This window comes from Chenopodium album, chromosome 9, assembly GCF_948465745.1.
Source record: "Chenopodium album chromosome 9, dcCheAlbu1.1, whole genome shotgun sequence".
Taxonomy (NCBI): Eukaryota; Viridiplantae; Streptophyta; class Magnoliopsida; order Caryophyllales; family Amaranthaceae; genus Chenopodium; species Chenopodium album.
The window spans coordinates 72,614,932-72,630,081 of record NC_137842.1 but is presented as its reverse complement, the minus strand read 5'-3'; the positions used below and the strand labels follow the sequence as shown (position 1 = coordinate 72,630,081).

The window sequence follows — 15,150 nt, the reverse complement described above, 5'->3', positions numbered from 1 at the left end:
GGGGAGGACACATAATAAAAGTATTTTTGATCCAGTATTATGAGTTAAAATTTTGTAAACTGTAATAAGAAATGAAATCTTAAAAAAAAAAAAAGTAATATGAACCAAGTAATTGTTAGCACGTTGATTGAACTGGTCAACTGTCTGAAAATGTAAATTTTTAATCAAGTTTGGTACCTTGATGGATGAAATTTTGACTTATGGCACATGCTTCAGATCAAACATGTCACTTTTGCAGATAATTTGGCACATAAATTGGAATTGCATATGCTTTTATAAAAATAAAAAATGACAGAAATCAATTAAAAAAAAAACTGCTATGAATACTACAGTATTCTTTTATAGTGTCTATACACTTTCTCCATTTTTTTTAAATCTATTGTAACATGAGAGTTTCACATTTATCAATGCACAACTTTGATCATTAATGCCTTTAGCTTTTCTTTTTCATTTTTTGAAAATTACAATAATTTGATTTTTTGAAAGGATTACAGTTAAGACAAACCTAACAAAACCACACAATTATTATTTTCAAAATCAAAATTGAAGTTTCAATCAAATGCATTCACCAATACATTTACTGGATACTAAAGTCTACAGCAGTGATTGATCTCTAATTGATTTCGGGCTTATAAAAATGTTGAACCAGAAATTTATACAAGATGTATATTGGGCACTGTTTATTTAGATGCAAATTGAACAGATTCACAGTTATAATTTACACGAGAAAATGACATTGATTAACATCTAACAAACAGTTATTATTCTTTCCATTCCTTGTACCTATAACCTATGTATCATGCTCTACATACTAGAGTACAGTAACAGACAGATCACAGAACACTAAGTATTTTGATTCTTCTTTGTAAAAAATGAATCAATAGCATGATATTTGCCTTGTTCTGGCAGTGACCTGCGCCTTTTCTTACTACTGTGGCTCACAATCTGATCTTTTTGAAAACACCTGACAAAAATTAGAATAACTTGATAAATATTTATACACAATTTACATGCTTATGACTGTTATGAATTTCTACAAATGAGTTCAATCAGCAGTATGGGACAAAAGCTAAAAACAACCAGAGATGATGGATATGCCAATATGCAAAGTGTTTACATATACATGAAGAGTTCTTATACTATTTGTTTTATTGCACCATTGCCTTTTGCACAAAGCGACTACACCTAGTAAAAATTTATTGTGTCTACAGTCTTTTCAGAAGGGAAGGTCAATCTAATCACAGAGTATTTATCTATAAATAATTATAACAAACTGAAAAGGCAGGAAGCGGTGTGTTTACCTCTGTTTAGAGCAGTAATTAATTGAGCTGCTAGCAGAGCACTCTTCCTGCAACCGCTCAGCAAGATGAAAATCGAAATGTTCTTGTCTTTCAACAGCAAATTCGAGAGGCATTTCTATTCCACATATAGAACACTTGTAATCATCAACCCATCGAAACTGATCTTGCAAACTTGAGGAAGGGCCAGAATTGTCATTTCTAGTAAACCCTGTCACTTCGTTGGGATTTTTGCTACTGCAACATAAATTTTTTTCCAATAATTGCACGGGAATAGGTTCATGAGCTTCAACCCCGGCACTTTCCTTGAGATACAGCAAAGGCAAGAAACAATCAAACAACCTAAGAAAATGAGAATAGGCGCCTTTTTTTTACACAAATGCTAACACTTAGGGGTTTCTAACAATAAAATTAAGGATATAAACAGAGGAGATAAACATGACAAAACGTACTTCTACCTGAACATCAATTTGTTCCAAATCAGAAGTATTATTGTTCACACTGCAGCAGTTATAACTGAAATCTGAGAATTGATCACTGTTGAAGACATCTTTACGGACATATGCACTGTGGTCACAAGCAACAATGTCATCTCCAGTCTCATTTGGAAAACAATTATCCTCTGCCTTCAGCCGTGAAACATTACCATTAAGGATATTAGTTCTGGAAGCATCTCCTACTATGACAAAGTTGGTAATGGATTTCTGCAAAGGATCAGACGGACCACCTTTATCTTCACTAAACTGAGAAACTCGAAGGCCTATCAAAAACAACAGACAGTCAGACACACAAAGCCATCATATATTAACAACTTATAATTACTGATATATGCAAAACATCACATATAAACATGATTGGTACATACTAAGCATGTGTCAGGGCGTTAAAAAGCTTCACGTCTTTCAAGTATAAAAGATAGAAATCATATACTTAAAGTTACTCTAATCAAAACCGAACCAAGCCAAATTGCCAAGAACTGATGGAATTATAAGGGGTTACTAAGCCTATTAAAATAATAAAATTTATTCAATGCAGAAGAATCAGATAGCAATAGTATTTTATGACTCAGGAACAATACTTACAAAAGAATGAGAAGTAGACGGCCTCGAACGATTTCTTAAAGTCTAAAACAACCATAGCTATCATAAAAAATCAGGGTGGACAGATAAATTGGCATAACAACAAATTATAAACTCCCTTCGTTTTCCTAAGTTCTACTCACTTCCTATTTTCATCCGTTTTCTAAGTTTAACTCATTTTTACTTTATTCCATTTATATAAACTTTTATTTGTATTTTATCATCTTTCATCACACGTTTTTGTGACCCAATTACATTTAATGATTATATTACTCTCTATTTCTCTCTTCCTAAAAGCAAAGATACCCACATGATTGGTCCCCCTTTTGAGTTCTCCTTAGTTTTTGTTGCTACAAACCAAGTATCACTCAAGAAAACGGAGAGAGTATAAGATACTTCCTCCATTTATGTTTAGAAACAAACACTTGATGACTTTCACTTGTAATTTCAAAAGATAAAAAAAAAATTACATAAAATTTTTGAAAATATAAATTGAAACAAATCTAATATGATCTCACATGACTACTAAAGGTGAATTGTGCAAATATCAAAGTGTTGCATCTAATATTGAATGGGGGAGGAAGCAAATTAAACTGCATTACTACCTATAAGTCTTAGTGATGCAGGAAGTTCCGCTTTCAACAATTTCTTTGCATGCAACAGTATATCCTCACTTGAACATATACATTTTGGCAATGTCACAGCTCTAGTTCGAACCTGAAATATCCAGAGCTAAGTCAAGAGCATGAAGTTAAATCACGAGATCCAAAGATTAACTAATATTAATTAAACTAAAACAAAAGGCACAACTGCATTTGTCACATGGTCAATCGGTCACACCAAAATATTCCAAATATAACAATATTAACTATGATAACAGAAAGCTGATGTAGAACTTAAAAAACTTTCCAAGTATATACGTGCCACTTTCTAAACCTTATCCTGTGCACACAAGCATCTATATTACACTAATGCAAGTCTGGAGTTTGGAATGAATCAAGGATAAAGTATGCAGACATCATAGATCACCTCAAAAGATGCAGTTTTCAGTTTAAGGGTCAGAGTACGACCATGAAGTCCTTCCTTTTGCAAATCAGTTGAAAGTATATGAGAAAGTTCAGCTGCAACAAAAAAACAAGGAAAGAGAAGTTGTCAAAGTAAAATATTAATCTCTAAAGCCGACCCTCAACTGTTTATGATATATTTATGCAAATAGCAAGAAGTAAAAAGGTAATCATGTATAATAATATGCGACTATTTTTATATGCTGGAGGTAAAAAAACGTAAGTTCAAATGCTTCAACACAACTTGCAAAGTTGCAATATAGGAAAACAACTTCTCCATTGGAATGTACATATGTTGGTTTGTTTTACATTTTTGCATATTTCTTGTTTCTTCTGTAATTAAATTAGTACAAGGTCCATTCCATGGCAAGTTTTCACTAGCAAAATGTGATGAACTAAACAGGCTGGTCAATTTCCAGGCGCATGGATAAAGCCAATTAAGCAGCCACCAAATTTACCAGCCTCAGGATACCCACCCCTTAGCTAGTCAGCATATATTTACAATATATACTCCATCCCTACTTTTTTTGCCCCATTGCCATTATTAGCGTCAAATAACTTTGACCGAAAATTCCCGTCAATCTATAAGAGATATTATAGTCATATGGGATCATGTTGGATTCGTCTCATTGTATAATTTATTAGTATCAAGTTTTATAATCTTTATGCGTATAGAATAAAAAAATATATACATTTTAAGATGCGTTTGGAGATCGTGAAAAGTTATATGGGGCAAAAAAAATAGAGACTTCTGATTTTCTGAACATCAAAATCCACTACAGCCTAGGACTCAACATCTGAACATCAATAGTTTCCAGGGGAATGCTAGAGCTATAACAGATTAAGGTGAAGAAATTAAACAGTAGAGGGAAAATGTTAATTTAAGTTCATATTACCTAGCTTCTGATATAAGAAAGCTTCATCCTCGGTGGCGGAAAATGTTCTTTCATTACTCATGCTCTTCCGCAGTCTAGCTTGTGGTGTATCTGTGCTCCCTAGTCCCAATCCAACAGATAGAAAAAAATCTGCAGCAGGTTTACAATATGAACATTGTCAAGTTAATATATGTAGCCTGTGAAGCAAAATGTAAAAGGAATCATACTCTGCTTGCTATTATATTATTATCTTGCCAGAAATGATGTGAATTTTAGTACAAATATTGGTTTTGAAGTATATTTATTTATTTATTGTTATTTAATATGTACTTCGTACAAGATATAGGTGTTTTGATTTGACCAGAAACAAGAAACGACCAAGCTAAAATCAGGGTACTGATGAGCTCATAAATTCTTGGAAAATTTGTCAAAAATAACACCACCTTTGGCCGGTCTTCCAGTAATAGCACCACCTTTTGATTATTCCAGAATAACACCACCTTTCACATGTATTTGCCAAAAATGAAACAAAAAACCGGTAACCTATTTTACAGGTAACCCTGGGACACGTGTTCTAGTTTGATTGGTTAACTTATTTATTTTTATTTTCATTTTGAAAAAATTTTAAAAAAAACAAAAAAAATTAAAAAAAAAAAAATTAAACCCCTTCCCACATTCCCAGCCCCTCTGCCCACCGACATCCACCACCCCCACCAAGACCATCCACCTTCCCCGTTTCCGTTTTCGGGCTCCTCCCTTCCCCATTCCCGATTTCAGCCCCCACCTCTCCTCCCCGTAGCAGATTCAATCCCCCCCCCCTCCTCCCTCCTCCCTCTCTTCTAATGACCTCACATCAATAAAGAAAATATATGGGACACGTGTTCTAGTTTGATTGGTTTTGTTTCATTTTTGGCAAATACATGTGAAAGGTGGTGTTATTCTGGAATAATCAACAGGTGGTGCTATTACTGGAAGACCGGCTAAAGGTGGTGTTATTTTTGACAAATTTCCTCTCTCACTTCGTTGTGGTCCTCTTGCACTTCCTTACTAAACCATTAATTCAAATTACCTACTTTTGCCCCATATATCTAGATTTCAATTAACACCACTCCTCGATAGGAAATCACAATCAAACCCCCCCCCCCCTCCCTCTCTTCTAATGACCTCACATCAATAAAGATCTTTTGGTATTTGGTTAAATTGCTATGTGATGTACCTGGACTCCCGGAGAAAATGTAAGTGGCCAAGTCTCTGGATAACTAAGCACTATAGGTTTAATGACAACTAGTGACACTTTTGTTTAAAAACTGATGATGCCCTACTCAAATTCTGCTACATAGCTGAAATGCAAGTTGAAATGCCTTCATGTACCAGGGAAAAAAAGAAAAACACAGAAGAGAAAAAATCCCTAAAAGGACACAAGCTACTAGGCTACAATGCAACTAAATCATTAAGCAAAAGTTAAGGGCACTGCACAATTATATACTGATTCAAGTAGAAGAAAAACAACAAGGTAATCAACCTGCAGATGAAGGAGAAAACAATGCACACAGAAAACCGCCTTTGTCGAGTAAATCTTTGCATGTATCAATCTCAAAAGCAGTCCTTAGAATATGCTCAGTAACCTTGCCAATGCCTCCAATCTGTTCGTAAAGCATATAAAGCAAACAAGTGATGAACAAATGTTCATGTACACTACAAAATTCAATAGGTTTTACAATTTACATTTATTGCCTTTCATAACATTCTAAATTAAAGAAAAGATACCAAAAAAAAGTAAAAAATAAATAAATTGGGGGGCTCATATCAAGTACCTTTCTTATTGGGAGGGAAGATATGAAAGTCATGACAGCAATTCGATCATTTGGCAAAATAAATTGTCCATTTGGCTTATTTATATCTGAGCAAACCTAAAAATCATACAATAAACACAAATCCCGAGAATTTATGTCAATATCACAATACAAAACAGGCATACATCAAAGAACAGGGCATCCAAATCTGCTATTTTCAAAGTTGGTAGGAATGCTACGCGTGACTGCATCCTTAAACACATCAATGACAATCGAATAGTGATTGAGGGAGTATCAGGTGAAATAAAAGGGCATAGTTTAAATATTTAAAAGCTCTCATATTCATATTTGATGAATCCTTAATGAGTTACATTTTTCATCTGAAGACAGATTTATCCTACTACTAATGATGATCTACGCTATGCAACAACATTAATGAAAACCCTTACCCATACAAGCTTTTCAGTCTGTCCAAAATGTGATAAAGCAAATTACTACTTAAAAGCCCCTCAACACTTCTAATATACACAAAAAATACAATATTTTACTCTATAAAGGGACAAATACTGTTGCCTTGAAACTTCTCATGCAAATGCTGAGTTTATTGCATATTTATACTAATCATCGATAATATCTTGTCAGTAATCCTTCTCGATGACACCATCAATCCTTCTTTTATGCACAAACATAGGGATTTTGTCAGATGCATGGACTTAAGAACGCATTACAGAAATCATGATATGGAGCAACAAAATACATGCAGTGAAATAGAAATAAATAAAACTATAAAAGCACCTTAGCCAGTAATCGATTAGGACCCACACCAGCACTACAAGTCAAACCAGTTTCTTCAAAAACACCTCTTCTGATCTCTTCAGCAACCTTGTTGAAAAAGTACATGAAAAGATGAAATGAAGACATGAAGTAATTCATAAACTTAGTGATGCACAAAGGTAAAGGATAAACAAAAGCAGCAGAATATTAAGAATATAGGACAGTTATTAATCATCAAGCATACTCACTTCATCACTTCTAACGTCTCTTTCTCTGCAGACCTCAGTTATATCAAGGTATGCTTCATCTAAACTGGCGGAAATGAAGTTAAGGTCGTATCTCTGAAATACTGAAGATTGATCATGCAGGATTGGATTAGCAAGCCATAGACAAAAAAATAAAAATAAAAAAATTTACTTGGTATCAATTGCAAAAAACATCCTTATTAGCTCCCACCTTTTCTAGTCAAAGTACTATAGTAAGTATACTTTTCAAAATCTACAGGAACAAAGATTAGCTCTGGGCACAATTTACGTGCAATAAAACCTGGCATTGCAGCACGAACACCATATCTCCGTGCCTAAAAGAAGACAAAACATCTTCAGATGAGAAAGTGAGAAGCTAGATAATCAAAATCAGAATTCCAAGTGAAAATCCTCAACCAACCACATCGACTGACAAATTTTCCATACCTCATAATTAGCAGTAGATATCATAGACATGCCGCCAACCGCCATTGGCTTGCCCTTTAGCGAAGGATTGCTCAATGTCTCAACCGCAGCATAAAAGGCATCCATATCTACATGAAGCCAAATTCTTGATAAATCACGTGTGGCTTCTAATTCTGTAATTCTTCTTTCAGCAATCTGTACATTTGCATAAACACTGGGATAATAAATCAACAAAAACAATAGCATAACTTATGACCAAAATAGCAGGAACCAACCTTCTGATAGTGAGCTATATCAGTATTTGAGAGCTTCCCAAGCCTTTCACGCATGTTGTCAGTCCTTTGCCTCATAAGAGCCTCCTTGCGTTCCTCATTTTCAAAATACTTTGACCCTTTGCTCATTTCATATACAATTCTCTGAACTTTTTCCTTATCAACTCCATCCATACCTAAAAATAAAATATAACTTGATCAAGAAATGGCAAAATTGGCAACTTTAAAAGGCGCCACCACAATGGGCGCCATCTTCTTAGTCCTAGAATACACATATATCCATATAATAAAGAAAACTTCAAACATAAATAAGTGATTACATAATATTGATCCCAAAAACTCGATTAAAGGAACCTATAAAATCAGATATTGGCGGCCTAGAGTAACAAGATATCAGTAAATCACCTTCAAAAATAGAAACAAAGGACACTTGGGCGTGCAAGTAGAGAATCAGGATTCAGGAACATCAAATTAAGACATAATTCCATAACATAGTTGAACTTGTGGTCAAATTAACCAGACCCAATTCATTAAAAACCTAATTATCCAACTCCCTTTTCTCCTAAATTACGAGAAAGGGTATAGTTTAAAGTATATTCTGGTAATCAAAAACACATCTTGGCAACAAAAAATAGGACTTCAAAAAATTGAAATTGAAATTTATGTATTTCTTGCAAGTTGAGTAAATTAAAATTAATGGTGATATCAGATTGATCTAGAAATAAATTCGTATAAACTACTAGATATCAAGCAAAAAGATAAATGAAAGACTTAAAAAAGAGAAAATGAAATTAGATAACAAAAATGCAGAAAATACAGAATTTAAAAAAAAAAAGGAAAGAAAAATGACCAGCTTTGGCGTTAGTATAAACAGTGTGATAGGATTGCCATGGTTTTGAAAGTGGAACATCGCTGGAAGAAGACTCACTCTTCTCCATCATTTCCATTCTTCACTGTAACTTGTTTGATACGAGAGTAACAAAGAAACGACTCAACTCACTGAAGAAGAAGAAGAATAATTATGCAATTAGAATTGAGCGCGAGAAAGCCCATTTTTGGTGCGGACCGAAATACGCAGTATAGTATTACTCTCCAATGCCCCCATCATATTCCATCAACATTACCAACTCTTTTTGGGTAGAGAGTGTACTATAAATGGACATGGATTGGGCTGGCATGAGACCAATTAGGCATGGCACTAAAATGGTTCAGTCTCATCGCAAGCCTAACACAGAATGAAAAGAGTTCCAACATGTCTTGGATCGTGCATGGACATTATTTTTAAAATTTGGCACAAACTCAGTACAACTTGGCCCGGCTAAAACAATTTGCTTTATGAGGCATGTTGACACGGATGTGCCCATTTTTATGTGCATAATATACATACGCACTCGAGAGTAATACTACCTTCGTTAATTTTTAATTGCAGACTAAAAGTTAACGGAGGTAGTATTATACTTTTTGCTATCTTTATAAGGCCTTGTTCTCTTCAGACTTCATCATGAATAATAAGTTCATCTCTTGAACTCTCTATAATGTTCAATAAATAAATAAATAAAGTTTGACAATTGTAATTTAAGCTCAAAAAAAAAAAAATTAGTTTGTAAAATTAAGTTAAGTTCAGCGAGAATACGTTAAGTTCAACATAAATTATGTTAGTTTCCATAAAAATTATTACAATAAAAAAAAAATTAAAAAAAACCTACTTTAAAGAATAAATAAATTAAAATAATTTAATTTTAATGAAAAATATGTTAAGTTTAGCAAAAAAAAAGTTTCTATTTACAAGTTAATAATTTAGGTCCAGCAAAAATAAGTTAAGTTTGCCAAATATATATAAGTTTGTATACAATAAATAAATACTTTAGAATAAAAGGAACCCGAGACACGAACATAATTTTTATTAGAGAGAGAAGAAGAGGATATGACAAAATATAGAATATGGAAAGCAAAACGAGCATGGTCCATGAACATGATTAGAATATCAAACACAAAATGATTTTCGAACACAAAATCAAACAATTACACACAACATGATATTTGAAGATGGTTTGGAGAAAAATATACGGACTATAATAATTGATAAATTATTGTGAAAATCACTTGCAAAGATAGATTAGCTCACGAGACACACACAAGGCAGTGAACCAAAAACAGAATGTAATCACCTCTTTATGATATCTAGCTAATTATGGTCTGTATTGCTGATTTATTTCCTCTAATTGGAGATTTGTCCAATATCAATTCATTCCATTTAGACATTGGAATTATTGTTAAATCAACCATATCTTTTGTTTATCCTCCAAATATATATAATACAGTATCAAAGCCTTTTTCTTTTAGTCGGTTCTTCTTCATACACTTTTAGTGTAATACTAATTAGTATATAACTCCAAATTATTCATATACTCTATCAATTTTAAATTGGTTATTCTGTTCTATTCATATTATTTGGTAAAGTCATCATATACAAGTATATATCTCCCGAGTTCTTACATTATTTTCGTTAAGTTCTTGTTTTTTTTATTTATTTTTTATTTATTTTTTTTTATCTATGAATATTGTCTCAAAATTGTGCAGGTTTATTTGCAGATACCTAAAATGAAGGTTGAACGAGGAAGCAATGTGGTATTGTTTCTAGCATCTTTGTTTATATTTGGAGGTACGTTCTCTCGATTTCAATGTCCAAGCACTAGGTTTTCCACTTGGGTGCACGTACAGTGCACCCGAGCATCTATACAAAAACTTTCACAAAAAAATTTTGTAGTATAGGTATTTAATGCTTCAGAAGGTTAAATCTTAGCCTATCACCATATTCATGATTTCATGAGCGGACTTACACTACGTAATTATGTATAAAAAAAAAGTTATTTATACGATTGATTATTTCCTTTCATTGTCAATGTATAATAATAATTTGTGTTGGATATTTTGTCTGTATGTTATGACGACTAATAAAAAGAACGGAGGATCTAGAGCTAAATGAGTATTTGACTTAGTACATATGATTATCCTACATGGAGAATGAATTATGTTCGCAATAACTATTTTTTTTTTTTTTTGACTTGGTCTTTTATTTTATGCTCCTTATTCTTCACCTTAAATAAAATAACAATAAAAATAATCATATTTTTGCAATCTAGATTTATATAAGTTCAAACAATAATGAAAAAAAAAAAAAAGATATAAAAATATATTAATGGGCAATGTTTATCCTTAAAAACATACAGCAAGTATACATACACTATATTACTCCCCAAAATTAAAGCAAAAATAGATAAATGAAGTTCTAATATTGGGCATGTAGATGGGGATTAGGTAGCACCTAAGTATTCTAAATGTGGGTTAATTAGTAGCATCTATATGCGTAAATTCTTAGGCTTAAAACACCTCTATATGGCTCTATTATGACAGTTAACCAGTCGGACCACATTTTAACCACACTGCAGAAACTAGAATTTTTTTTGGTACACTTATTAATGTTACCAATGTACCAAGTATGTAATATCAACTGTGAGCAATTGACCTGGTAACTAACCCAAATCTTTAAATTAAACATAGATTTAGAGGATTAAATTAAAGACATTATACCTACTTATGGATTGGTATATTTTTATTTTCTTTCATACATATACTATTTTTGCTCTATTTTAGATGATTTGTTTGACATTTTACAGCATACATACATAATCAAGTTGATTTATTATAGTCTTAAGAAAAATATGGTCATGAGTGTATAATTTTAAAATAATTTCTATAAATTTTACTTATTAATTGTTTATGTAATGCATGGACAAGTATACTAGTGAAATAAGTTATTTAAGGAGAAACAAGTAAGTGAAGTATACATAAACAAATCCCGTTTGATCTTATGCAGACTACTAAGCTACCATTGCATAAAATTTGTCTAAACTATACTTGTATATGAAATGGAATGAAAAATCGACAATAACCTCTTATACATTTGCAGGAATTTTGGTAGATGCAGTGTCATACGATCACACTGCAATCACTGATGTAAGCACTTTTGTACTTTTTTATCTTTTATGTCCTTTCTTCTATAGTTCAATCACAAGCAACGCTAGCTAGGATATAGTTATAATAAAGTTGGACGTTCGTTCTCTTTATAATTGATTGCATGCATGCTAGAAGATGATTAGTGCTTTGTGTACGTAGTACTCCGTATTTTATTAGGTGCAATGAATGAATTTATTTAAACAACATGAACCAATGAAAAACTATGAATTATGTATATGTATATATTTTTAATCAATCTAATAAATTTTGTTTGATTATTTCGTTCAGTGCTTGGCAGAGCCCCTAAAGCCTCAGTATAATGGAGGAATAGTTGTGAACCCCGATATAAATGATGGATTAAATGGTTGGACAACTCATGGAGGGGTGAAAATTGAGCCTAAAGTGTCAGTACAAGGAAACAACTTCATTGTGGCTCATAGTAGGAGACACCGCTATGGCAGTGTATCCCAGAAGGTCGTCTTAGACAAAGAGAAACTTTACACATTTTCTGGTTCGTCTCTTGTCAAATCCTATCCATCCACAAATCTATGATATATATGTGAATGTTAATTAGTTTAGTTGATACACGGATCGGAGTATTTTATTTCCAACTAGTTAATTGTCTGATATGTTTCCTATTGTTATTTCTTTTTTCCATAAAGTTTGGATACAAGTAAGTGGGAGGAAAAATACACCAGTTAGTGCAATTTTTAAGACTAATGAAGGGTTCAAGGCAGCTGGTTCAGTCATTGCTCAAGTAGGATGTTGGTCCATGCTTAAGGGTGGCATCACAGTAGAGTCTTCAGGCCCAGCTGAATTTTATTTCCAGGTAACATACATCCTTTTTCTATATTTACTGTCTTTGGCAGGAAAAGTTGTCAAGTTGATAATAAAACTTTTTATTCCTCGTGTTAGAGCAATGATACATCGGTTGATATATGGGTTGATAGCATTTCACTACAACCTTTCACCAAGGAGGAATGGAGATCTCATCAAGATCAAAGCATTGAGAAGGTACTAATAATTTAACCTTAAGTGACTCGATCAGAACTAGTCCTCCATATATAAATACTCAAAATGAATGCACATTAATTTTGTTTGATAGGTTCGAAAGGCCAATGTGAGAGTCCAGGTTGTAAACTCCAAAGGAAAGGCGGTACCCTATGCAAACATCTCAATCAAGCAAAACAAACCAAGCTTTCCTTTTGGAGCCTCTATCAACCATAACATTGTCGATAACACAGCCTACCAAAATTGGTTTACCTCTAGGTTCACAGTGACCACATTTGAGAACGAGATGAAGTGGTATTCTACAGAAAGAACTCAAGGCAAGGAAGACTACTCTCAAGCCGATTCCATGCTTGACTTGATTAGCCAGCATGGCATATCTGTTCGTGGCCACAACATCTTCTGGGATGATCCTCATTTTCAAATGGGGTGGGAAAACAATCTCTCCCCGAGTGACCTCGAAGCAGCCACCGATAAGAGACTCAACTCAATAGTTTCGAGGTATGCAGGGAAGGTGATAGCATGGGATGTTAACAATGAAAACTTACATTTTAACTATTTCGAGAACAAGCTTGGGGCAAATATTAGTAATGTATTCTTCCAGAAAACGCGTCAACTAGATGGAAAAGCAACGTTGTTTATGAATGACTATAACACAATAGAGGATGAGGGCGACGCAGCCTCTTCCCCATCAAAGTATCTCGAGAAGATTGGGGAAATATCTAACTTCCTTGGGGGTAACGCTAACCTTGGTATTGGCCTTGAGGGTCATTTCGGTGTCCCAAATCTTCCTTACGTCAGATCCACTCTTGACACTCTTGCTGCTTCTAACTTCCCTATTTGGATCACTGAGCTTGATGTTAAAAGGGGACCTAACCAGGTACGTAATTTTTATTACATCTCATCTATCGCCTAATACTAAAATAACCAACAACTGATAAGGCTTTGATCGTGTTTTAATTACAACATATATAACACGTGACATACATCTATTTTAATTTTAATTTTAAATTTAAAAGTCTTTTAAATTAAATTAGTAGTCGTTGACTTGTTGTGTAGGTATCAGACTTTGAACAAATACTAAGGGAAGTGCATTCCCATAAAGGAGTGCAAGGCATTGTGATTTGGGGACCATGGTCACCCCAAGGCCAACAATGTTACAATTTGTGTTTGGTAGACCCTAACTTCACTAATTTACCAGCAGGGGATGTTGTAGACAAGGTGTTGAAAGAATGGGGCTACCGCGACAAAGCCTTCGTTGCAACCACAGATGCCGATGGTTTCTTCAACGCTTCACTCTTACATGGTGATTATCAAGTCAAGCTCTTAGGACAACTACACACATTGGATGAACAATCTTCTCCATTAACTTCTCTAAATTTCAAAGTGGGTCCTCACTCATCAAGTCGGACTTTTAAGATTATAGCTCAAGATTCTTTCTAAGAGTACGTAGATAATTAATAAAATTATTGCTTAATATTCTTTTAGAAGTAATAATGAACTATTAGAAATTATGATTTTTTATCTTTTTGTACACCTATTAATAAACTACAAAGTAAGTTTGGGACATTAGCCTTGATAAATCGTAAGTAGTATAATTACTATTATTTCCATGTCACACACAAAAATAATAGTAATTGTGGTACATCAAATGAGTAGAACATAAGTATACAAAGCTAATCTATACTAATATATTAAAAGATGTTTCTAACAACGTCCACATGTTACGTAAGCTCCCCTCACTACGCTACGTCATCCATTCAAGTACTCGTAACGCCACATGGCTCTTTCTTCCATTGATTTTCATCACATGTCATGCATTCATAATAATTATGAAAAAAAAAAAAAAATTCTCCACAAGATTTGAACTTGCAACTTGTAATTCAAGAACTAAATGTCTTACCGCCAAGCTATGTGATTCTTTATGTTATCTTTTGAATACAAAATATTAATATGTAGCAAATCATATAACTAATATATAAAGCTAAACTTTTAGACAGGTCACGAGGTAGCGACAATTGGCGTTTCAACTTTTTGCCAAGTGTCGCGACATGTTGGATAGATTTAAATAGACCCCATGAGATAAAAAAGTTATATTTCAAATGTACAAATTCAATTATAATTTTATTAAAAAAATTATTAGATTATAATTCTCAAAAATTATCAAATAAATTTTTTTTTATATCATAATATTTTTTGGACGAAGGAAGTAGTTCAAAGCGTAGAACATACATTTGCCTTATAATCGGTTAAAATAATATATTTCACAATCTAGCAAATCGTATAATTATAAAGATTA

At 33.2% G+C, this 15,150-nt stretch overlaps 2 protein-coding genes across 4 annotated transcripts; one reads left to right on the top strand and one right to left on the bottom strand.

Moving 5' to 3' along the window:
- Nucleotides 1-640: 640 nt before the first annotated feature.
- LOC145560526 (DNA polymerase kappa-like) lies at nt 641-8,906 on the bottom strand. 3 transcript variants are annotated; one of them, XM_081621780.1, is made up of 14 exons: nt 8,677-8,906; nt 7,830-8,002; nt 7,576-7,749; nt 7,340-7,463; nt 7,132-7,232; nt 6,905-6,991; nt 6,131-6,226; nt 5,839-5,959; nt 4,338-4,466; nt 3,407-3,498; nt 2,983-3,094; nt 1,751-2,058; nt 1,302-1,603; nt 641-964 (listed from the first exon to the last, which is right to left on the bottom strand). In XM_081621780.1, exons 1-14 carry the CDS (start codon nt 8,771-8,773, stop codon nt 844-846), a joined length of 2,037 nt encoding a protein of 678 aa, XP_081477906.1. In that variant the 5' UTR covers nt 8,774-8,906; the 3' UTR covers nt 641-843. The 3 variants fall into 3 exon arrangements, with proteins under 3 accessions (XP_081477906.1, XP_081477907.1, XP_081477908.1); XM_081621781.1 differs by having other exon boundaries at nt 1,757-2,058; nt 8,677-8,905; XM_081621782.1 differs by lacking the exon at nt 8,677-8,906 and having other exon boundaries at nt 7,576-7,682; nt 7,830-7,933.
- Nucleotides 8,907-10,427: 1,521 nt separating this feature from the next.
- On the top strand, nt 10,428-14,294 carry LOC145558142 (endo-1,4-beta-xylanase 5-like). The gene is made up of 7 exons (XM_081619275.1): nt 10,428-10,488; nt 11,797-11,855; nt 12,132-12,354; nt 12,506-12,672; nt 12,759-12,857; nt 12,949-13,731; nt 13,911-14,294. Exons 1-7 carry the CDS (start codon nt 10,428-10,430, stop codon nt 14,292-14,294), a joined length of 1,776 nt encoding a protein of 591 aa, XP_081475401.1.
- Nucleotides 14,295-15,150: the final 856 nt, after the last annotated feature.

Bases quoted from the DNA above. Each gene is read 5' to 3' on its own strand.
- LOC145560526 (XM_081621780.1), bottom strand. From the start codon at position 8,773: ATGGAAATGATGGAGAAGAGTGAGTCTTCTTCCAGCGATGTTCCACTT. The intron at 6,227-6,904 runs GTGCTTTTATAG...TATGATTTTTAG, and splicing joins CTAATCGATTACTGGCTAAG to GTTTGCTCAGATATAAATAA. The intron at 2,059-2,982 runs GTAGTAATGCAG...TGTTTTTGATAG, and splicing joins TGCATCACTAAGACTTATAG to GCCTTCGAGTTTCTCAGTTT.
- LOC145558142 (XM_081619275.1), top strand. From the start codon at position 10,428: ATGAAGGTTGAACGAGGAAGCAATGTGGTATTGTTTCTAGCATCTTTG. The intron at 10,489-11,796 runs GTACGTTCTCTC...ATACATTTGCAG, and splicing joins ATCTTTGTTTATATTTGGAG to GAATTTTGGTAGATGCAGTG. The intron at 12,858-12,948 runs GTACTAATAATT...TTTGTTTGATAG, and splicing joins AAGATCAAAGCATTGAGAAG to GTTCGAAAGGCCAATGTGAG.